This window comes from Rhinopithecus roxellana, chromosome 13 (assembly GCF_007565055.1).
Source record: "Rhinopithecus roxellana isolate Shanxi Qingling chromosome 13, ASM756505v1, whole genome shotgun sequence".
In the NCBI taxonomy this organism is placed as follows: domain Eukaryota; kingdom Metazoa; phylum Chordata; class Mammalia; order Primates; family Cercopithecidae; genus Rhinopithecus; species Rhinopithecus roxellana.
This window is the reverse complement of record NC_044561.1, coordinates 8,104,568-8,127,824: the sequence shown is the minus strand read 5'-3', so window position 1 is coordinate 8,127,824 and position 23,257 is coordinate 8,104,568. Positions and strand designations below refer to the sequence as shown.

The 23,257-nt window shown below is 43.5% G+C and overlaps 1 protein-coding gene across 1 annotated transcript in view; it reads left to right on the top strand.

The window, feature by feature from the left end:
* The first annotated feature begins 1,662 nt into the window (after nt 1-1,662).
* Nucleotides 1,663-23,257, top strand: part of LOC115892741 (piwi-like protein 3) — a 35,934-nt gene continuing 14,339 nt past the window's right edge. Inside the window, 15 exon segments of the mRNA XM_030914510.1 lie at nt 1,663-1,764; nt 4,489-4,588; nt 6,498-6,554; nt 6,557-6,625; nt 7,725-7,944; nt 8,517-8,636; nt 9,562-9,642; nt 10,224-10,357; nt 10,546-10,579; nt 13,060-13,171; nt 14,330-14,456; nt 14,634-14,751; nt 15,146-15,260; nt 21,000-21,143; nt 21,468-21,511. Of these exon segments, the coding sequence (XP_030770370.1) occupies nt 1,663-1,764; nt 4,489-4,588; nt 6,498-6,554; nt 6,557-6,625; nt 7,725-7,944; nt 8,517-8,636; nt 9,562-9,642; nt 10,224-10,357; nt 10,546-10,579; nt 13,060-13,171; nt 14,330-14,456; nt 14,634-14,751; nt 15,146-15,260; nt 21,000-21,143; nt 21,468-21,511 (1,577 nt within the window).

Here is a 23,257-nt window from a genome sequence, read left to right as displayed (position 1 = left end):
GTTGAAATTGAAATGTGGCGGGGGCGATGCCTGCCTTCCTGAGGGTGCGGCACGTCTTGCGGGAGGCTGGGCTGGTCAGTCTGTTTCCCCGGGCCCTTTTGGTGACCGGTGCGGCGCACGGGGCTGTGTGCCCAGAAAGGCAGGAGGATCTCTCTCTTGGAAAGGGGCTTTGCGCCTCTGACCCCGCGGAGATCAGCGCCGGGACGCTGCGGGGTTGGGACCAGGGACCCAAGGCCACAGAGCGCCAGTGCGTAGCGCACCGATCTCCCTCATTCTTGTGGAAGGAGGGCAGGTGAGCTGTGGGAGCAGAGTCCAAAGGGCCCAGGCCAGAGATGGGTGGGCGGAGGACCCCCTCAGGATGCGGGAGCTCAGGTTTAAGTGTAGGGTGGGAGGGCCTGGGGGCACCTGGGCTCCTTGCTGTGCTTGTGGTGGTGCCTGGGAGGTGAGAAGAACCCAGTATTCACCTGACTCATACAGACAAGACTCATACAGACAAGTGTAGTAACCCCCAGTGTCTTGTGAGTCTCTGTGTGGAAGATAACCATAGTTTCCTTAAATTTCTAGAAAAGTTTGGCCTGGCACGGTGGTTCACACCTGTAATCCCAGCACTTTGAGAGGCTGAGGCGGGTGGATCACCTGAGGTCAGGAGATTGCGACCAGCCTGGCCAACATGGTGAAACCCCCTCTCTACTAAAAATACAAAAATTAGGCCAGGCGTGGTGACGTGAGCCTGTAATCCCAGCTACTCAGGAGGCTGAGGCAGGAGAATCGCTTGAGCCTGGGAGGTGGAGATTGCAATGAGCCGAGATTTCACCACTGCACTCCAGCCTGGGCAACAGAATGAGACTGTGTCTCAAAACAAACAAAAACCTAGCTGGGTGCGGTGGCGTGTGCCTGTAATCCCAGCTACTCAGGAGGCTGAGAAAGGAGAATTTCTTGAGCCAGGGAGGCAGAGGTTGCAGTGAGCCAAGATTGCACCATTACACTTCAGCCTGGGCGACAGAGCAAGACCCTGTCTCAAAAAAAGTTTTACTAGGTCTCCTGTCTTTTATTACAGGATGCTTCTCTGCTGACTCGGAGCAGTCAGTCTTTTTGGTGTCATAGGAGAATGTGTGTTGTTAGTAATCAGATGCTTTATTGGAAGTAATAGTCACACAGGAAGAAAAATGTTACCAGTTGCTATGGTTTGGATATGGCTTGTCCCCACCAAAACTCAGGCTGAAATTTGATCCCCAATGTGGCAGCATTGGAAAGTGGGGCCTACTGGGAGGTGTGTGGGTCCTGGGGGTGGAATCCTAATGAATAGGTTAATTCCCTGCCTTGGAGGTGAGTTGGATTAGTGCCTGCCTGAGCTGGTTGTTAGAGTCCAACTTCCTCAGTTTTTCTTGTTTCACTTCTTGCCATGTGGTCTTTGTCCACACCTCTCCCCCACTTTCACTTTCTACCATGAGTTGAAGCAGCACGAGACCCTCACCAGATGGGGTGCCCAATCTTGGACTTTCCAGCCACCAGAATGATGAGCCAAACACACCTCTTCCTTTATAAATTACCCAGCCTCAGATATTCTGTTGTAGCAACACTGAAAAGAGTAAGACACCAGGCAACTCCACAGAGATGTCTAATATGACTGTGTTCTTCAGAGTCATCACCTTCAGGACCACAATGCCTGGTAGGGCCAGGACTCGCGCCTGAGGCAGAGCCCGCCGCAGGGAGAGCTACCAACAAGAGGCACCTGGGGGACCCGAAGCACCTGGATCAGCTACAGTGAGCTCTGTAACGTTCATTGTTTTCTTTCTGCAAGAGATACGTGCCTGTACTGAAAAGAACATAGAATTGGTTGTTGAGCCAGGCTAGTTCAGGTATAGTGCTAAGTGAGGACTAAAAAAGTTCATAAGTCAGGCTCTATAGATGGCAGCATGGGGAGGCTTTACTCGGATGTACTCTCTACTGCTTCCTTCTCACATTTTCACATGTGCAAGCAGACTGACTTTCAGCCAAAAGTAGATGCAAATATTTCTAGATCTCTTGGCTTCTGCCAGTGTCTCCTCTTTGGAAGTGACCCAGAATGAGCAACTTCCTGAATGTCCTGGCACAGCCTGAGTTAGACAGAATTTCCAGTCGTGTTGAAAACTTGTTATGCCTGCTCTGTTTTGTCTTCTCTTATTGCATATCCACTTTGCCTTCACACAATAGGATCCATAGTGGCGCTGAGGGGCCCCACCTGACATCCTTCAGGGCGACCCTATACTGCATGGAAGCAGCATGCCACCCTCCAGGTCCACTTATTGTGCGGTGTGATTGTTGCTCCTCTCTCCTTCTCCTAAGCCCTCCAACCTCAATTCCTCCTCCTGGTCCTAATTCTCAGTTTTCAACATTGACTTCTGTGTCACTGAGATAAAGCATCCAGTGAGAGTGTCAGTGGCTCCCCGTCTTGTCTCCTCACTCATGAGCCATAGTCCAACCCCTCACTGGAGATCCTAGGGCACCATCTTTATTCCTACCTAAAGCAAATATCTCTACTTAGCCCCTTAGCCAGTCCTCTGTCTAGGGCATGTCTCCTGCAACTTTCCTTTCTTGACTTGACACAACCCAAGTCAGCAGGTGTGTTCTCCTAAATCATTCCCATTGTCTATAGACTCACTGAGTTCACTCCCATTCATCAAGAAACCTTCCCTGGGCCCTTCCACTCTGCCAGATTCACAGGGCAGCTTTCCTCAGACTTGCCCCTTCACATTTCCTCGGCACATTTGCGACCTCTTTTCTCCTGATCAACTCGCTCCACTTGGCGTTTAGGTTACCTCCTTCATCACTGACCACCCGTACTTGCTCTCCTTTGTGGCGTTCTCCTCTATGGCCTCTTGATATTGCCAAGCCCCAGCCCTTGAGCCACATCTTTTTTCTCCATATTCTCACTCCCTTGGTGAAGTTATCCAGTGTCCAAATGCTATCTGGTGTGTGGACAGATCCCCATATTTATCTCCTTGGCCAGAACCTCTCCTGCACCACCCAACACCCCCACGCGTGTCCACAGACACCTCACACTCCCAATCTGCCCTATCATGCCATATCCACCTCATCAGAAGGACTTCCATTCTTCTGTTTGCTCAGGCCAAAAGTCTATGGTTTCATCCTATCTTTATGACCTCAAGCCCTTCTCAAAAACAATCACAGGGTTTTCTCAATTTTTTCTTTTCTTTTTTTTTTTTTTTGAGATGGAGTCTCGCTCTGTCATCCAAGTTGGAGTTCAGTGGCATGATCTCAGCTTACTGCAATCTCTGCCTCCTGGGTTCACACCATTCTCCTGCTTCAGCCTCCCAAGTAGCTGGGACTGCAGGCGCCCGCCACCATGCCTGGCTAATTTTTTGTATTTTTAGTAGAGACAGGGTTTCACTGTGTTAGCCAGGATGGTCTTGATCTCCTGACCTCATGATCCACCCGCCTCAGCCTCCCAAAGTGCTGAGATTACAGGTGTGAGTCACCATGCCTGACCTCTAGTTTTTTTTCTCAAAAACTAATCCAGTATCAGACAATTTCTCACCACCCCTATCCCTGCCTTCTGGCCTGAACAGCTTACATCCCTTGCTATTTCCTTGTCTCTCACTCAGCCTGTTCCCAACACCAAACCCGACAAATCAGTTCATGTCATTCCTCTGCCTGGCATCCTGTCACAGCTGCTTTTTTTTTTTTTTTTTTTTTTTAAAAAAGACAGAGTTTGGCTCTTGTTGCCCAGGCTGGAGTGCAATGGTGTAATCTCGGCTCACTGCAACTTCTGCCTCCCGGGTTCAAGTGATTCTCCTGCCTCAGCCTCCCGAGTAGCTGGGATTACAGGCATGCACCACCATGCCCAGTTAATTTTGTATTTTTAGTAGAGACGGGGTTTCTCCACGTTGGCCAGGCTGGTCTCGAACTCCTGACCTCAGGTGATCCGCCCACCTCAGCCTCCCAAAGTGCTGGGTTATAGGTGTGAACCACCGCACCTGGCCTCTGTCACAGCTCTGATTTTATCAGTCAGAAACAATTTCCTTAAAATGACCTTCCCTTCATCTCACTGACATCTCGCTCCCTTTCCTTCTTCCAGCCATACTGGCTGCCTCATTCTTCCTTGAACATTCCCAGCTGCTGAACTCTGCTCTTTTTCCTTCACCTCTGGCTTGGGTAACTTTGCTAATTCAACTCAGCACCTCCAAGTCTTGGGTTCAATGGCACTTTCTCACTGAGGCCTTCCTTTGCCCCCATCGGCTAGTGAAACCTGCCCCTTCACACCCCACCTTCCCAATCATTTTTCTCCTTGGTTTGTTTTGTTCTTTGTTTCCTTAGCAATTACCACACAAGGTGCTATGTATGTTGCTTATTACAACTTAGTTTCTGTCACTGGAATGTGAGCTTTGCAGAGGAAGTTCCTTTGCCTTGTGCCCTGAAAGTGCCATTTGGAGGGAGAATGAACACAGTGGGGCACTGCTCATTATTTCTATTTCCAAAATCATGCAGACCCAGGAGCCCACTCAGTTGCAGCGGACACCCCGGCCACTGAGGGAGGAAGTCCCAGTGGTTAGACCTCTGCAGCCAAGAGGAGCAGCACAGTCTCAAGGTGAAAGGAGGCAAGGACATGAGGGGCAGGGGATGCTTCATGTGTGAAGGGCCACCACAGCGGTAGAAGGTTCTAGACAGAGCCTCAGGACCCCTGTGAGGTTTGCTGGGATGGGAAGTGTGTGCAGCTTGCAACTGTCTCTCTTCGTGCAGTGAATTATCTGATAGTGTTTTCTTCACCTATGTCTTGTGGAAGAGAAATGGAAGTCACTGTTTATTGGCCAGATCAACATAATTGCTTTTCAAATTTAGATGACACATTTGCAGATGATAACTCTAAGTTAACTTAATGGAATTCTAAGAACACCATTTTCTTGCCTTTTTAAATTGTGGCATTAACAGGTTGAACCTGTTACCTACATTGCAGGCTGACAGGTTATCCTCATTTATACAAGCGCTCATGCACACAGGCTCAGATATTGTCATTTGCTTAGGATTTGGCTAATGTGATTCAACTTTAGTCTGGATTCTCCACTTTGCTTTCTATAGCAAAATAGCTTGCGATGAGTCAAAACTTGAAACACTAAAAAATTGTATTATAGATAAATATTAAACCAAAACAAAATCCAGAACCTATAAAATGAGCTTATATATTTGAATACATAAAATTAAAACACATATTTTTAATAATCAGATCCCATCTGAAGGGTTGTTATTAAATAGTATGTATAAATTACGTGGACTGGGCGTGGTGGCTCACACCAGCACTTTGGGCGGCCCAGGTGGGTGGATCACTTGAGGCCAGAAGTTTGAGACCAGCCTGGCCAACAGGCAAAATCCTATCTCTACTAAAAATAGACAAGTTAGCCAGGCATGGTAGCGTGTGCCTGTAATCCCAACTACTCAGGAGGCTGAGTCAGGAGAATCGCTTGAACCCAGGAGGCAGAGGTTCCAGTGAGCTGAGATGGTGCCACTGCACTCCAGCCTGGGTGACAGAGTGAGATTCCGTCTCAAAAAATAAAAGTACGTGTTTTGTAGCGAGTGCCAAGGTGCCAAGCTAGGATAACCTGTTTTCTTTTGCTGACATTTTAATATGATGAATTTGATTGCTGGATGTGTCAGGAACTAGTTGGGAGTTTGATAAAATTGTTTCCAATTTTATGTGTAAAATGTAGTTAGTCTGTCATAGAAATGGAGACACTTACTTCGTAAGATCATCATAAACTAAAAAATAGCCTCCAGAAGTAAAATTTTGAGGAAGACCATTGTTGTAAGCCAAGGCACAGACGTCCTGGCCATTCAGGGGTACAGGATTTACAACAATGTGTGCATATTCCTTCAGGATGCCTCTCTTGTCACTGAAAGACTGCATTGTGCTGTCATTTAAAGGTTAACTTTGTAGAATACCTACATCACTATGAACCTTAGAATGGAAGTTAAAATAGTGTCATCCTTTCCTAGTTGCTCTTAATATAAAGGATAGATCAGTTTTGTGTTAAAAGCCAGTTGTTGTTGTTTTTTTTGTTTGTTTGTTTGTTTGTTTGTTTTCTTGAGACGGAGTCTCGCTCTGTCGCCTAAAAGCCAGTTTTATAGATTTTTTAAATGATTGGCTTATTTGGCATTTTATGATGCCCACTAGGGGGCAGTGTAGTGCCAGGAGATAGGCTTAGTGACAGAGTCAGTACCAAGGTTTCTAGAATCTTGTACCATGAACAAAAACACAAAGGAATGGGGCAAATATGTAGCAGGAATGAAGAAAGTGCTGAGGCAACCATGGATGGGAACTGGGGACTCCTTGGGAAAGGTTTCTGGGTAAGGTTATGCTTTTGTGGCAACATGTCACCGAAATGTGTTTTGGAACCTTGGGTGGCATCTTTTTTACCTCCAGCAAACTTATGCTGGGTGTTAATACTGGCTTTTCTATTCTTCCCTTTTTATTGTTTAAACGTCTGGTGTTTACATTTACGCAGGAGTGAAGGAACCTGGACCTGAGGCTGGGTTGCATACAGCGCCCTTGCAGGAGAGGAGATTGGTGGAGTTTTTCAGGACCTGGTGGTGAACAGGCGATATATGATGCATGTTAAAGACTCAAAAACAGGTATGTTGGCCTAGAACTCAATGTTTATGGAGCTGTTGGTTTTTACCTTTTTTATTTTTTCCGTTGAGAGATAAGGTCCTGCTCTGTCGCCCAGGCTGGAGTACAGTGATGTTCACTTCAGCCTTGAACTCCTGGGCTCAGCTGTTCCTCCCACCTTGAGTAGCTGGGACTACAGGTGAGCACCACCATGCCCAAATAGATGTATATATTTTTTAATTTTGTAGAGACAGGGTCTTACTGGTCTAGAACTCCTGGCCCAAGCCATCCTCTCACCTGGGCCCTCCAAACTGCTGAGATTACAGGAATGAGCCACCACACCTGGCCCATTTTAAACTTTTGATAAAAGCTTTGTTTAATAAATTCTGGAAAGCTTTCTGTCATCACTGTAAGTAGAGGTGCCTCCCACCTGGCCCGGGCTGGTCTGGAACTCTTGGCCCAAACCATCCTCCCACCTGGGCCTCCCAAAGGGGTAGGATTATAGGTGTAAGCCACCATGCCCTGGCCTGTGCTGAGACTTTTTTTAAAATCACATAAGGTGGCACTTTTTCTCCTTTTGTAAACCACAAATGTTCTAATTTTTAATCTATTGTTCAATATCTTAAACTTCCTAAATGTATGCTTGCATAAGGGCTCACTGAAATTGATAGGCATTCTGCAAATCAGGTGCATTACAAATGTTATTTATCTCCTTGTCTGACCTAACTTTGGCTTGGCTTGGCTTGGCTTTTTTTTTGATGGAGTTTAGCTCTTCTTGCCCAGGCTGGAGGGCAGTGGTGTGATCTCGGCTCACTACAGCCTCTGCCTCATAGGTTCAAGTGATTCTCCTGCCTCAGCCTCCTGAGAAGCTTGGATTATAGGCACCCGCCACTGTGCCCAGCTAATTTTTTTGTATTTTTAATAGAGACAGGGTCACCATGTTGGCCAGACTGGTCTGGAACTCCTGATCTCAGGTGATCCCCCTGCCTCCGCCTCTGAGTGTTGGGATTATAGGCATGAGCCACTGTTCCCAGCCCTAACTTTGGCTTTTAATACTGTGGTGTCCAAACTGTTTGGGCCTAATCAGTCTGTTTCTTTATAGTCACATGGCTCAGTTTTTCAGGTTCAGAGGATACAGTGGTACAGCTACTCGCCAACCACTTCCGAGTGATTTCTCGTCCTCAGTGGGTTGCATATAAATACAACGTTGACTACAGACCAGATATAGCAGATGGAAATCTCCGTACAATTTTACTTGATCAACATAGAAGGAAATTTGGAGAGTGCCATATATTTGATGGAAACTCTTTATTATTATCTCGGCCACTAAAAGAGCGGGTTAAGTAATGTTATTTCACATTTTCCTGTGTTCTTTCTCTTGTTTTTACTTTATTATAATAAACACCTATTTTTGTGCAGTTGTTTGTTGAGACGCCCCAAAGATCTCTTGCCCATATGACTTGTAGTGAAACCTACGTGCCATGTTTGGTTATCACTGATATTCAATAATGCCTCTAATTTTAATGCTTAAGTGAAATTTAATAGCACAACGTGGCTCACAAATGCTGAAAAAGTTTTAGATACTTTTTTTTTTTATTCTATTTGTTTCCTTCGAAACTTCAGCCCCCAACTCCTAGCAGAAAAAAAAAATAGAGAACTTATTTTCTTCCATAAATTTCTATATTAACTGAACAATTAAATTGTTTTCAGGAGCTTAAGTAAAATATTTCAACTTAAGTATTTAATTCCAACTCTTCACTCTTGTGAATCATGTTTTCTACATGCACGTGCTTCTGTGGGAAAGACTGCTCCATCACGATGGTGTGTTGGATAGCCAGGTGACGTGGTGATTTGCCGTGCAATGAAGCTGAGTTTTTTGGAAGAATATCTGGACTTTTTGTTTTTAATCTCAAAGAGTGGAATGGTTGAGCATGACCAAAGACAAAAAATTTGTGAAGATTACAGTTGAGTTTTCCAAAGAAATCAGGCTCACGTCGCCAGATTGCCTACGCTATTACAACATTCTCTTTAGAAGGTATGTGACCAGGTTGAGTTTCTTTGCTATTCGGTTGTTTCACTGTGTAGTGGTGTGGAACACGGCCATTTGCTTCCAGCACTTTGTGTTCTTCATAGTCCTCGTGTATTAAGGGAGTGAAGGGTCTTGGAGATGAAATGATACTTGAGGTTCAACTAGAATATGCAAGTTCAGTGGCTTATCCTCAATGTTCTTCTCCTGGCCTATCCCTGCTCTTTGTCTCATAGCTGCCTAGAAAGAGTAATAGACATCAGCTATGCACATCTGTGTATGTCTCTGTAGGAAATACATGTTTTATTCTATGGTCACTACAATGACTAAATATTGAAAGTTAAAATTTGAAAGGCAGAGTTTGAGGCCGGGCATGGTGGCTCACGCCTGTAATCCCAGCACTTTGGGAGGCTGAGGCAGCTGGATCATTTGAGGTCAGGAGTCCCAGACCAGCCTGGCCAACACGATGAAACCCTGCCGCTACTAAAAATACAAAAATTAGCCAGGCATGGTGGTGGGTGCTTCCGAGAGGAAGCTACTTGGGAGGCTGAGGCAGGAGGATCACTTGGTCCCAGGAAGTGGAGGTTGCAGTGAGCAGAGATTGTGCCACTGCACTCCAGCCTGGGTGACAGAGCAAGACTCTGTCTCAAAAAAAAAAAAGGCACAGTTTGAAAAAGAGGCCTTAGTTCAGTTTTGAGAATGAAGAACATTTTGATAACCTTTCTATAATATTGTGTTTATAAGGAGATGGAACAATTGAGGTTAAATGAACCTTAATATCCACCTCATAATGTAACTTAGTTATCAGGTACTTTGTGTTCATTGATAATATAAACAGTCACTGGCAGATTTTTTTTCTTTCCCTTATATGTCTTACCAAATGCTTAATGATGTACCTGCTACTTTCAACAAAATCTATTCTTTCCATTTCTAGAACTTTCAAGCTGCTGGATTTTGGGCAAGTTGGTCACAACTATTATACCAAAAAGAAGGCAATTCAGTTGTACTGTCATGGGTTTGTATAAAGAAGAAAATTTCATATTCTGTAGACTTAAACATAGGATTTTTTGAGAAAGTTATTCATTTCACATTTGAAGTGGTATGCCTTAAAAGTGATGGCCTTTTAAATGATATCCACTAACCATGAACAATTTAGTATAATGTCAACTTAAAGTAAGAGTCACTTTAAAAATCTTAGTATGATAAATATAAACCTTGAGGTATTCAGTTGTTGCATACACATTGTTAAGCCTAAACAATCATCCAAAATGGGTAATTTGTCTTTGAAAATATCTTCAACCATAGCAACTATATCTCTCTATATTACTCACTGGTATATGTATATATTACATGTAAGTTATGTTACAGATAAATATGGATATAATACTTTAAGCCTGTGGGTGATAAAAAAGTTTAACAAAAATGGTATAAATAGCACATCCAATAAATGTTTATCTGAAGGTCCTTCAAAAGACTAAGAACAAATACTTAAAACTGACTCTTAAGTACCAATTTTTAGACCCAGAGCTTAGGCCCAGAAGCCCTTGACTTTATGTGAAGAGCTCGGACTTAATACTCTCATGTAATTTATTTTAGTACCAGTTTGGAAATCTGGCTTGGTTATGTTACTTCTATTCTTCAATATGAAAACGGCATTACCCTCTGTGCTGATGTGAGCCACAAAAAAACCTATCCAGTCACTTTAACTCCCGCCCCACCCCCTCCCAAGAGTTGGTCCTATAGTTTTCTGATCACTAAATGTTGAAGTTCAGGAGTAGAAATGGCAAGAACAACTGGTCCCATCTCTCCTCTGGTTATACAACTTGGGAGAAGAATGTGTCAATTGTAGACCTCACTCTCTTGTCATCCCTAATGCCAGTCCATTTGTTCTGAACCCTACCTTGCACATAACACTAAGCTGTTTCTGAATTTCTTTCCTTTTCCTCTTTGTTGTAGGCATTTAGCTAGTTTAAAAACCAGTGCTTAGTTATAATCCATCAGCCATTTCCCATTTGAAGGAAGTTTTAAAATCTTTCTACAACAGAAATCTTAAATTGATGAGAGAATGGATTTAAAGAACCAGTTAGTTAGCCAACACAATCTTACAGGGACACAATTGGAGGACTCGCACTTCTCAATTTTAAAACTTACCAGAAAGCTCTAGTAATCAAGACAGTGTGATGTTGGCCTAACGATAGATAGAGACCAATGAAATAAGTCCAGAAGGTTAACCCTCCACTTAGTTGACTTCTGACAAATAAGGCAATTCAAAAGGGGAAAGAATAATCTTTTCAATAATGTTGCTGGGATAACTGAATATCCACCTTCCTCATGCAGTTCACACAATTCCAATTTAATTCAAAAACCAACTCAATAGACCTACATTTAAGAACTAAAAGCATAACATTCTTAGAAAAAAGATTCAGTCTTTTTGACTTTGAGCTAGGCAAAACCTTAGATAAGCCACTCAAAGCAGAAGTGATAACAAAAGAAACATAAACACATTGGGTTTCACCAAATTAAAAAGTTACTCAAAGTATACTATCAAAATTGTGAAAACACAACTGGAAAAAGTGGGGAAAATGTTTACAAATCACCTAAGTAACCTGTATCTAGAATATACAAACAATACTTGAGAGACAACGTATTTTTTTAAATGGACAAAAGATTAGATACTTCTGCAGATATATTTAAACAAAATGTACAAGTGGCCAATGCATGAAAATGTACATCATCAGTAGCCATCATAGAAATGCAAGTGAAAACCACAATGAGGTATCATTTCATAGCTACTACGATGGTTAAAATTAGACAGATGTTGACAAGTATCGGCAAGGATGTGGAACGCTCAGAAGCAACCCTAGTATGCTGCTTGTAGGAATATTAAATGGTTTGGCTTCTTTGGAAAACAGTCTGGCACTTTCTTAAAATGCTAAAGATGTGCATTGCTGAAGCGGCCTTGTTGGAGGAAATTTACTAGGTTTGTTGTCTCACACTGAGGAAAGCGGAGATGCCGACGCAGGAGGTGTGGGTTTAGGAGCAGAAAGCTGAGTAGGTTAAAGAAGAGAAAATCCCCCCTTGCAGGGGGAGGGGCATTCCAAATGGGGCTCCCCCTTTGCAGAGGGATGGGTTGGTTTCATAGAGGGGCTTGAGGAGGTGGCGTCTGATTTACATAGAGCCCAGAGGATTGGCTGGACCAGGTGTGCCATTGACATAGCCTGCAAAGAGGCTGGCTATCGTGCTCTAATCTTTAATGTGGATGTGGTCTCCACCTGGCCGGCACCATAACACCTGCACACGTGGCAACAAGGAGAAGGGAAGAGAACTTCCATGTTGGATATACTGGCTTCTGGCATAACTGCTGGCATTCAACTATGCAAGCTTCCAGCTTGCTTACCTATGCTTGCAGCTTGATTTTTCAGGCTGCGTTTTGTTAGAAAACAAATGGTTTGGGGGCTGCTTTCTTAAGAGAAAATTCCACCGAGAACTTTTACTAACCACCTAAATTCCTTTTTAACTCCTATATCATCACCATATGAACCAGTAATTTTATTCCTACTTAAATACACAAGAGAAATGAGAACATGTTTACTAAAATTGGCACACAAATGTTCGTAACCTTATGGTAACCAAAAGTGCATAACAATCATAATGTCCAGCTGGTGAATGGATAAACAAAAGGTGGGATATCATACAATAGAATATTATTTGGAAATGGAAAGGAATTAAGTGCTAAGACTTCAGCGTGGATGAACCTTAAACATGATGCTAAGTGAAAGAAGCCAGTCGGGAAAGAATACACGTTGTATGACTCAGTTTATATGAAGTGAATGAGCAAATGTGTTGAGACAGGAAGTAGACTAGTGGTTGCCTGAAGGCTGGTGAATTAGGCTAAAATGGGAAGTGACTGCCTATGTTTCTTTGTCTTGATGATTGCACAACTCTGGCTATAGAAAAAAACAGGTGATCGTATGCTCAGGTGGGTGAGTTGTGCAGTATGTGAATTACATCATAGTAAATCTAATATATCCTGCAATTCCTTGCAGGATTAAAAATGTCTTATTTTCGGCTGGGCGTGGTGGCTCACACCTGTAATCCCAGAACTTTGGGAGGCCGAGGTGGGCGGATCACAAGGTCAGGAGATCGAGACCATCTTGACCAACACAGTGAAACCCCATCTCTACTAAAATACAAAAAACTAGCCGGGTGAGGTGGCGGGCGCCTGTAGTCCCAGCTACTCGGGAGGCTGAGGCAGGAGAATGGCGTGAACCCGGGAGGTGGAGCTTGCAGTGATCCGAGATCATGCCACTGCGCTGCAGCCTGGGAAACAGAGTGAGACTCTGTCTCAAAAAAACAAAAGTCTTACTTCCTGTGTGGATGGTTCCATGCAATGAATAAGTCGGAAATGATACCAGTTGTAATTATTCCACAGATACAACAACAAAACCTACAGAGTGGATGATATTGATTGGAAGCAGAATCCTGAAGACACATTTAACAGATCAGATGGCAGCAAAATCACCTATATAGACTACTACAGGCAGGTATGAAACTGTATTTCTTTAAATATATTTAAATTGTAAACTTTCATGTATTTCAGTTTATCTTATTTAGATACTTGAACATATTTGTCATATAAACATATGTATTTTCCTTTTAGAGGATTATAGCTTGACTGATCTATTATCCATGCATCCAAGTGCCTTGTATATAGGATAATGTCCCATTACTAGAATGGTGCCAGTGTGACCCCTTCTTTCCCTTCTTTCAGTCTTAAAAGTGGCTACTATCATACTCTTTATTTTTTATTTTTTGAGTTATAGTCTTGTTCCGTCTCCCAGGCTGGAGTGCAGTGGCATGATCTCTGCTCACTGCCACCTCCACCTCCCAGGTTCAAGCAATTTTCCTGCCTCAGCCTCCCAAGTAGCTGGGACTACAGGCGCCTGCCACCACACCTGGCTAATTTTTGTATTTTTAGTAGAGATGGGATTTCACCATATTGGTCAGGCTGGCCTTGAACTCCTGACCTGAGGTGATCCATCTGCCTTGGCCTCCCAAACTGGGTCAAATAAAGAGTAATGCTAAAAGAACTGAGTCTCAGTAATGACTACGATTGCTGTTCCCTTTCCAAACTGCTCATTCTTTCTCTATTGAGAGGATAAGAAACACCAAGAATGCATGTAAGGTGCTTGGCACATAGTAAGCTCTGTATTATGTCTAGCTAATTAATATTCTGGACACTTGCTAATGGCATTTGTGGGTACACAACGTGAACGTATCCTGCTGATTCCTCAGTTGTGCTACATGACAGGTACTGATGGCTTACAGCCACTCTTCAAACTGTCTTCTCGACAGTTTTCAGTATGCTTTGGGAGTTTTCAAGGCAAGCCTGGTGAGACCCACTACAGATCCTGTCTCACCCACTCTCATATACAATGTTAGAGTAACTTGACGATTCCAGTGTCATGTTTCGTGGGAGTCCTGTCTTTGGCCAAGTATGCTCACAAGGAAAGGTCCCTGGCATATCAAAGGTAAGAGAATTTTGAGAGTATTCATAGTACACTATTAAACTTGGGGAAGCTATGTCACCAGCACGCCTGTGGCCCTTCATTTGTAGTCTCACATATGCACTTGTGAGCCTGTGTGTGTGATGTTTCTAAGGTCTCACTGGTGGTCATGCTGGTCTCTTGTTTGTTGAGCAGCAACATAAAGAAATTGTCACTGTGAAGAAACAGCCACTTTTGGTCAGCCAGGGCAGCTGGAAAAAGGGCCTAACGGGTACACAACGTGAACCTATCCTGCTGATTCCTCAGCTGTGCTCCATGACAGGTGCTGATGGCTTACAGCCCCTCTTTAAAGTCAGGCATAACTATGACTTAGTGCAAGCTTTTCAGGGAATTCGAAGTGTGTCTCCTTGGTAAGGTAGTAGGTTCCTCCAGCTGTTATAATTTAGTCCTCACACAAATTCATGCTTGTTCAGGTGTATCTTTTGGATTTTTTTTAAAGGTCTAACAGATGAAATACGTAAAGATTACAGCACTATGAAAGAATTGGCTAAACATACAAGACTGAGTCCAAGAAGAAGGCATCACACATTAAAAGAATTCATCAATACTGTACAAGAGTAAGTGCTGCTTTTCTGGCTGAGTGTTTGTGTGTGCATGTGCCATAGTGTTGCAATGAAGCTGATGGCATCTCAACCCTGGCATCTCAGTTTCTTCTATTAGCAAGTGACAATGGGAAGAATTTTGTTGTTGTTGGCGCATGACTCTAGTTTTTCTATCATTGCAGTTAGGAGGCTAGGCGGGGAAGAATGAAATCAAAAGGCTTTATGTACCTTTATGAACATGAGAGCAAAAACAAGATGTCAGAGTTTCAGGGAAGGTACTGCCGCATCTCAATGCTGCGGACAAGTGATCGTGAACCTTGGAATAGAAGGAAATTGCCTTGCACAAGTGGCTAACTGCTTTTGGTTACCTTACTTGGTTTGATCATCTTGGCGATATTTTAATTTTCAGTAATAAAAAAGTACGAGACTTACTTCAACTCTGGGATTTGAAATTTGATACCAACTTTTTGTCCGTCTCAGGAAGAGTTTTGAAAAATGCAAACATCGTGCAAGGCAGAAGAATGGTAAGACAGTTTCAAAATCATCATGTCATGGTTGGGTCAAATGAAGAGGAATGCAAAAAGGAAACTGAGTCTCAGTAATGACTACGATTGCTGTTCCCTTTTTAGACTGCTCATATTTTCTATATTGACAGAATAAGAAACACTAAGAATGCATGTAACGTGCTTGGCACATAGCTCTGTATTACATCTATCTAATTAATATTCTGGACATTTGCTCATGGCATTTGGAAGATGCATTTTTCAAATATATCCTTAAGAGTCAAGTACCTAGAATCAAAGTAATTCACTAACCTATGTAAAAAAAAAAAAAAAAAAAAAAAAACTTTATTTAAATTTTGTTATCTTTCAGTTTTTGTGGGTACATAGTAGGTATGTATATGTGTGGGTTACATGTGGTATTTTGATACAGGCATGCAGTACATAATCACATCAGGGTAAGTGGGATATTTGTCCCCTCAAGCATTTGTCCTTTGTGTTACAAACATTCCAATTATATTCCTTTAGTTATTTTAAAATGCGCAATTAAATTATTTTTGACTTTAGTCACCCTTTTGTACTAGCAGATACTAGGTCTTACTCATTTCTTCCATTTTTTGTACCCATTAACCATCGCCACGTTCCCCTCCAACCTCCCACTACCCTTCCCAGACTCTGTAACCATCCTACTCTATCTCCATGAGTTCAATTGTTTTGATTTTTTTTTTTTTTTTTGAGACAGAATCTCGCTCCATCACCCTTGCTGGAGTGCAGTGGTGTGTTCTCGGCTCACTGCAAGCTCTGTCTCCCAGGTTCACGCCATTCTCCTGCCTCAGCCTCCCTAGAAGCTGGGATTACAGGTGCCCGCCACCACACCCGGCTAAGTTTTTTGTATTTTTAGTAGACACGGGGTTTCACTGTGTTAGCCAAGATGGTCTCGATCTCCTGACCTCGTGATCTGCCCGCCTCGGCCTCCCAAAGTGCTGGGATTACAGGTGTGAGCCACCATGCCCGGCCATGCCTGGCTAATTTTTGTATTTTAAGTAGAGACGGGGTTTCACCATCTTGGCCAGGCTGGTCTTGAACTCCTGACTGTGTGATTCACCGGCCTCGGCCTCCCAAAGTGTTGGGATTACAGGCATAAGCCACCACGCCCAGCCCAATTTTATTTAACTTTTAAAAGAGTCAGCTTTTTGTTTCATTTCTCTATTGTGGGTTTTTTGTTTCAATTTCGTTTAGTTCTATTCTGATGCTGATTATTTCTTTTCCTCTGCTGGGCTTGGGGTTGGTTTCTTCTTGTTTGTCTAGTTCCTTGAGGTGTAACCTTTGGATTGTCTGTTTGTGCTCTTTCAGACTTGTTGATGTAGGCATGTAATGCTATGAGCTTTCCTCTTAGTACTGCTTTTGCTATATCCTGAAGGTTTTGATGGGTTGTGTCACTATTATCATTCAGTTCAAATCTTTAAAATTTCCATCTTGATTTCATTGTTAACCCAGTGATCATTCAAGAACAGGTTATCTAATTTCCATATATTTGCATGGTTTTTGGGTGTTCCTTTTGAAGTTGATTTCCAGTTTTACTCCACTGTGGTCTGAGAGAGTACTTGATATAATTTTGATTTTCTTAAATTTGAGACCTGTTTATGTCCTTTTGCCTTTTAACTTATGTTTCTATTTATATCTTATTGTATGTCTTAACGTTGTTGCTATTTTTGATTGGTTCACCTTTTAGTATTTCTACTTAAGAGTAGTTTACACACCACCATTAGTGTTATCATACTGTGTTTTTCTGTGCACTTCCTATTACCAGTAAGTTTTGTACCTTCAGATGAATTCCTATTGCTCCTCAACATCCCTTTCTTTCTGACTGAAGCACCCCTTTTAGCGTTTCTTATAGGGCACATCTGGTGTTGAAATCCCTCAGCTTTTGTTTTTCTGGAAAAGTCTTTCTCCTTCCTGTTTAAAGGATATTTTTACTGGGTATATTATTCTAGGGTAATTTTTTTTTTCCTTCAGCACTTCAAATTCTGTCTCCTGGCCTGTATGGTTTCCACTGAAAAGTCTGCTGCCAGATGTATTGGAGCTCCATTCTGTGTTATTTTTCTCTTGCTGCTTTTAGGATCCTTTCTTTATCCTTGACCTTTGGGAGTTTGATGATCAAATGCCTTGATGTGGTTGTCTTTGGGTTAAATCTGCTGTAACCACCTTATACTTAGATATTGATACCTTTCTTGAGGTTTGGGAAGTTTTGCTATCTCTTTGAGTGAATTTTATACCATTATCTCTTTCTTTACCTCGTCTATAAGGACAGTAACTCTTAGATTTGCCCCTTTGAGGCTATTTTCTAGATTTTGTAGGCATGCTTCTGTGTTTTCTTTCTTTTTTTATGATACTTTAAGTTCTAGGGTACATGTGCACAACGTGCAGGTTTGTTACATGTGTATACATGTGCCATGTTGGTGTGCTGCCCCTGTTAACTCGTCATTTACATTAGGTCTATGTGTTTTCTTTTATCTCCTCTATGTATTTTCAAACAGCCTGCCTCTGAGCTCAGCAATTCTTCTGCTTGATTTAATTCTGCTCTTAAGAGACTCTGATGTATTCTTCAATATGTCAATGGTATGTTTCAACTCCAGAATTTCTACTTGAATCTTTTTAATTATTTCCATCTCTTTGTAGAATTCATCTACTAGAATTCTCAATTCTCTGTTATCTTGAATTTGAGTTTCCTCAAAATAGCTATTTTGAATTGTCTGAAAGGTCACGTATCTATTTCTCCAGGATTGGTGCCTGGTGCCTGGTGCCTTATTGAGTTCATTTGCTGAGGTCCGTGTTCTCCTGGATGGTCTTGATGCTTGGGGAAGTTCATGAGTGTTTGGGCATTGAGAGTTAGGTTTTCATTATTGTCTTCGCCATCCGGACTTGTTTGTATTCATCTTCCTTGGGAAGGCTGTCCAGTATTCAGAAGGACTTGGGTATTGTGATCTAAATCACATCTGCATCAAGGAACATCGCAAGCACAGTAATACTATGGTTCTTGCAGATTCATAGTGATATCACTTTGGTGATCTTGGTATGATCCAGAAGACGTCTGGATTACCAGGCAGAGAGTCTTGTTCACTTACTTTCTGTCTCTCTCTGTGCTGAGCCACCTGGATCTGGGTTTGGGGTGACACAAGCACCCCTGTGGTGATGACCAATGGGACTGCACTGGATCAGACCTGAAGCCACCACAGCACTGGGTCTTTCCCAACGCCCACTGTGACCACTAGCAGGCTACCACCTATGTTGGATCAAGGTCCTAAGGCTCTGCAATCAAGTGGCAAAGCAGCCAGACTAGTGTCCTTCCCTTCAGGGGCAGTAAGTTCCCCCAGGCCCCGGGCAGGTGCAGAGATGCCATTCAGGGGTCAGGGACTGGAGTCAAAAATCATAGAAACCTACCTGGTATTCTGTTGTACTGTGGCTGAGCTGGCACTCAAACCACATGATGCAGACCTTTCTCACTCTTCCCTTTCTTTTTTCTTTTCTTTTTATTTATTTATTTTTTGAGACAGTCTTGCTCTGTCGCCTAGGCTGGAGTGCAGTGGTGCAATCTCGGCTCACTACAACCTCCACCTCCTGGGTTCAAGCGATTCTCGTGCCTCAGCCTCCCAAGTAGCTGAGATTGCAGGCACCCACCACCACACCCCAGCTAATTTCTAGTAGAGACGGGATTTCACCAGGTTGGCCAGACCTTCTGACCTCAAGCGATCCACCCGCCTTGGCCTCCCAAAGTCTTGGGATTCCCGGCATGAGCCACTGCACCCGGCCCCCTTCTCTTTCTACACATAGAGGAGCCTCACCCCATGGCCACCACCACCACAGGCTCATAGGGAGTACTGCTAGGCTACTACCAATGTTCCCTTAAGGTCCATGGACTCTTCAGTCAGCTTGCGGTGAATGCTGCCAAGCCTAGGAATTACCCTTCAGGGCAGCGTGCTCCGCCTTGGCCCAAGGCAGGTTCAGAAATGCCATCCATGAGCCAAGTCCTGGGATTGGGGACCCCAAAAGCCTGCTTGGTGCTCTACCCCACTGTGGCTGAGCTGGTACCTAAGGTGCAAGGCAAAGTCCCCTTTACTTTTCCCTGTACTTTTCTCAAGCAGGAGTCTCTCCCCATAGCCACAACAGCTGGGAATATGCTGGTTCTCACCTGAAACCAGCATCTCTGAGTCCACTCAAGGCCCTCGACACTCTACCTGGGTATTATTGCTGGTTCTTCAGAGCCCAAGGGCTCTTCAGTCAGTAGGTGATGAATCCTGCCTGGGCTGGGTCCTTCCCTTCAAAGCATCAGGTTTCCCTTCTGGCCCAGGGTATGTCTACAAATGTCATCCAAGAGCTAGGGCCCAGAATGGGGGCCTCACAACCCTGACTCTTGTCCTATCCTACTGTAGCTGAGCTGGTATCCAAGATACAAGACAAAGTCTTCACTCTTCCTTCTTTTCTCCTGAAGCAGAAAGAAGGGGTCTCTTTTGGAGCTTTGAGCTGTGCTGCCTTGGGTTGGGGTGATGTAAGCACTCTCTTAGCTACCCTGACTGGTCCTCAGTAGATCACGTCCCCTACCCCTCCAGCCCCAGTTTACAAGCTCTGAGCTCAGATCAGCATTAGGACTTGCCTAGGGATTGCAGTTTTTGTGGCCTAGACTGTTTCTCCGGTTCACTTAGGGCCACAGAGCACTCCAGCCCATGGTGGTGAGGCTTTCCAGAACTCAAACTCTGACCACTGGGATGGGCAATTCCCCTCTGTCTAGGGCCAGAATCAAATGTTCCCCCTATGGGTGGCCATCAGCTGAGTACAGCGCAGGTCTGCTTTCTGCTGTGACAGGGCAGTGCTGATTTTAATGCAAAGCCTCACAGTTGCTGTGCCCTCCCTCTCCCAACTGCACAGATTCTCCGCGCCATGCAGGGGTGGGAGAAGGGTGACATCAGCAATTCAAGACTGTTTTTCCCACCTTCAGTGCCTCTTTCAGCAATAGAAAGTAAAAACCAGACACTGAGTGCTCACCTGATGTTTGGTTCCTATGAAAGTGCTTCCTTTGTGCAGATACTTGTCAAACTTAGTGTTCCTCTTGTAGGGATGATCAGTGGAGGCCTCTATTTGGCCATCTTACTCTATCCTTGGTTAAATGTTTCAAGTGTCATTCCTTGGAATAAAGTTCCCACCAAAAGACTGAATTTTTAGGGAGCACTTGCTGTGATAGAACAGTATCATGAGCCAATCTGAATCTAACAGCATCGAAAAGCTCCAAAAGAAACTTCACATCAAGTACAGTTAAGTTTATTTGCACTAAGACTGATTCACAAATTGTGCAGCACTCAATCAGAAGGGGTTCAGAATGCCCTGCTGCAGCAGTGTGAGCAGTGAGCTTTTATAGGGTGATGCGAAATAGGACAAAATACATTTGCTCTATTTAAGTGGAAGAACCCTAGTTGGTAACTGGTAGTTTCTGATTGGTAAAGTCTCTGGCTTTGCTTTACTGTTTACATTGGGATTTGCTCTGCCTACATAGGAACCTGAAGCTCTGGAGCCATCTCCCCCACAATGGCCTCTCCATTAAAATTTTTTGCACCTAGGATAGAATTCAGTTCTGTTAACCTATATCTTATTGAAAAAAATACCTAAATTGGCAGTTCAAGTTTATAATTGTAACATTTCAATAGGAGATAGCACAGATTTACGTAAGTTGATCTTTAAAGTTTTATGCCAGGTCTTATAATTCTTTTCCAGGTTAAAGCCGATTCACAAGGAGACTGGTCAAGAGAAATAAGAGAATTACCGTTACTTAATGCAATGCTGCTACATAGTTGGCTCATACTCCATAGTAGGAGCAGTCACAGGGAAGCCATGTCCTTAAAGCGTCATCTACAGAGTGTCGGCCGGGCGCGGTGGCTCAAGCCTGTAATCCCAGCACTTTGGGAGGCCGAGACGGGCGGATCACGAGGTCAGGAGATCGAGACCATCCTGGCTAACACGGTGAAACCCCGTCTCTACTAAAAAATACAAAAAACTAGCCGGGCGACGAGGCGGGCGCCTGTAGTCCCAGCTACTCGGGAGGCTGAGACAGGAGAATGGCGTGAACCCGGGAGGCGGAGCTTGCAGTGAGCTGAGAGCCGGCCACTGCACTCCAGCCTGGGCGGCAGAGCAAGACTCCATCTCAAAAAAAAAAAAAAAAAAAAAAAAAAGAGTCATCTACAGAGTGTCACAGCCCCCATGGGCATAACTATGAAACCAGCAGAAATGTAAGTAGAGCAGAAATTACTTCCAATTTGAAAATCAGTTAACAATCTTAAAGTATAACAACTAAAATATTGTAGGAATTGGTCACTGTATCAAAACCTTAAAAGTTTGTAAAGTCTAATCTCTAGTCAAAAAATATTAAAACAGACTTTGTGATATATGGTTTATGGCTATTAAGATACATGTTGTAGAAGGTATGAGAATTAAGAACTTGATGTGAATGGATGGAGAATATTAAGAATTCTCAGTCATGTTTCCAAAAACGGAACTTAAACTTTCTAGAGCGGTTTTAGGTTTACAGCAAAATTAAGAAGAGGAAGTTAGAGACTTCTTGTATATATCCTGCCCCCAATAATGCATAGCCTCCCCCATCAACATCCCCTACCAGTTGGTACATTTGTTGCAACTGATGAGCCTACATTGAAATATGATAATCACCCAAAGTCCGTAGTTTACAGTAGGGTTCACTCTTGGAGTTGTACATTCTACTGGTTTGGGCAAATGTATATGACTTGCATCCACCATTGGTTTCATGCAGAGTATTTGTCACTGCCCTAAAAGTCTTCTGTGCATCACCTAATTATCCCTTTCTACCACCACCTACCTCCTGCGCCACAACCTCTGAGGACCACAATTTTTTTTTTTTTTTTTTTAAACCATCTCTGTGGTTTTGCCTTTTTAGAATGTCATCTAGTTAGACTCACACAGTATGCAGTCTTCTCAGCCTTGGCTTCTTTTGCTTCGTACTTGGATGATAAAATCTGTAGAACAAACCCTCAGGGCACAAGGTTACCTGTATAACAAACCTGCATGTGTACCCCTGAACCTAAACGTTTTCTTTTTTTTAAAAAAGGGTTAGGTTCTGGTTAAGTAGCGTCTCCTGAGGGCAGGGTCTGTTAGGAACACAGGGCCCTGGTGTATTTCACAATAGTTTATTTTCTCCTCTCCCTGCTGGAAGCACTAAATAATTTTCCTCTGGTATTTATTGCGAGGACCTGGTCAAGCTCCTAGAGGTAAAACTCTCAAAATTGTGGGGAGCCTCCTATGACTGGGTATACCTGGAGTTTTTAACCCTCACAGTTGTCCATGCTAAGCCTGAAGTAATTCATCAGTTACAGTTCAGGTCACCTGACCAGGAACTGTCATCCTGGGAAGTTTCTTGAGTCTTTGCTCCAGCTAGCCAGGACTCCCTGTTTTGCTTATTTGTCTCTTCAATATAGGAGGCAGTGATTTGCCCTGTGTCCTCACCTCTCTTGAAAATTCTAGGAGAACTGTTCATTTTTTTCAGTCTGTTTAGCATTTGACTTGTTAGGACAGAGTAGTGACTTCAAAGCTCCTTACAAGTAGAATTGGAAACTGAAAGTCTACTGTTTTTTTTTTTTTTTTTGAGACGGAGTCTTGCTCTGTCGCCCAGGCTGGAGTGCAGTGGCCGGATCTCAGCTCACTGCAAGCTCCGCCTCCCAGGTTTACGCCATTCTCCTGCCTCAGCCTCCCAAGTAGCTGGGACTACAGGCGCCCACCACCTCGCCCGGCTAGTTTTTTGTATTTTTTAGTAGAGACGCAGTTTCACCGTGTTAGCCAGGATGCTCTCGATCTCCTGACCTCATGATCCGCCCGTCTCGGCCTCCCAAAGTGCTGGGATTACAGGCTTGAGCCACTGCGCCTGGCTGTCTTTTTTCTTTTAAACATACTTTCTACTGAAATGCATATCTTGCCTTTTTATTGTGTCTTACTTTATATTTAATTAG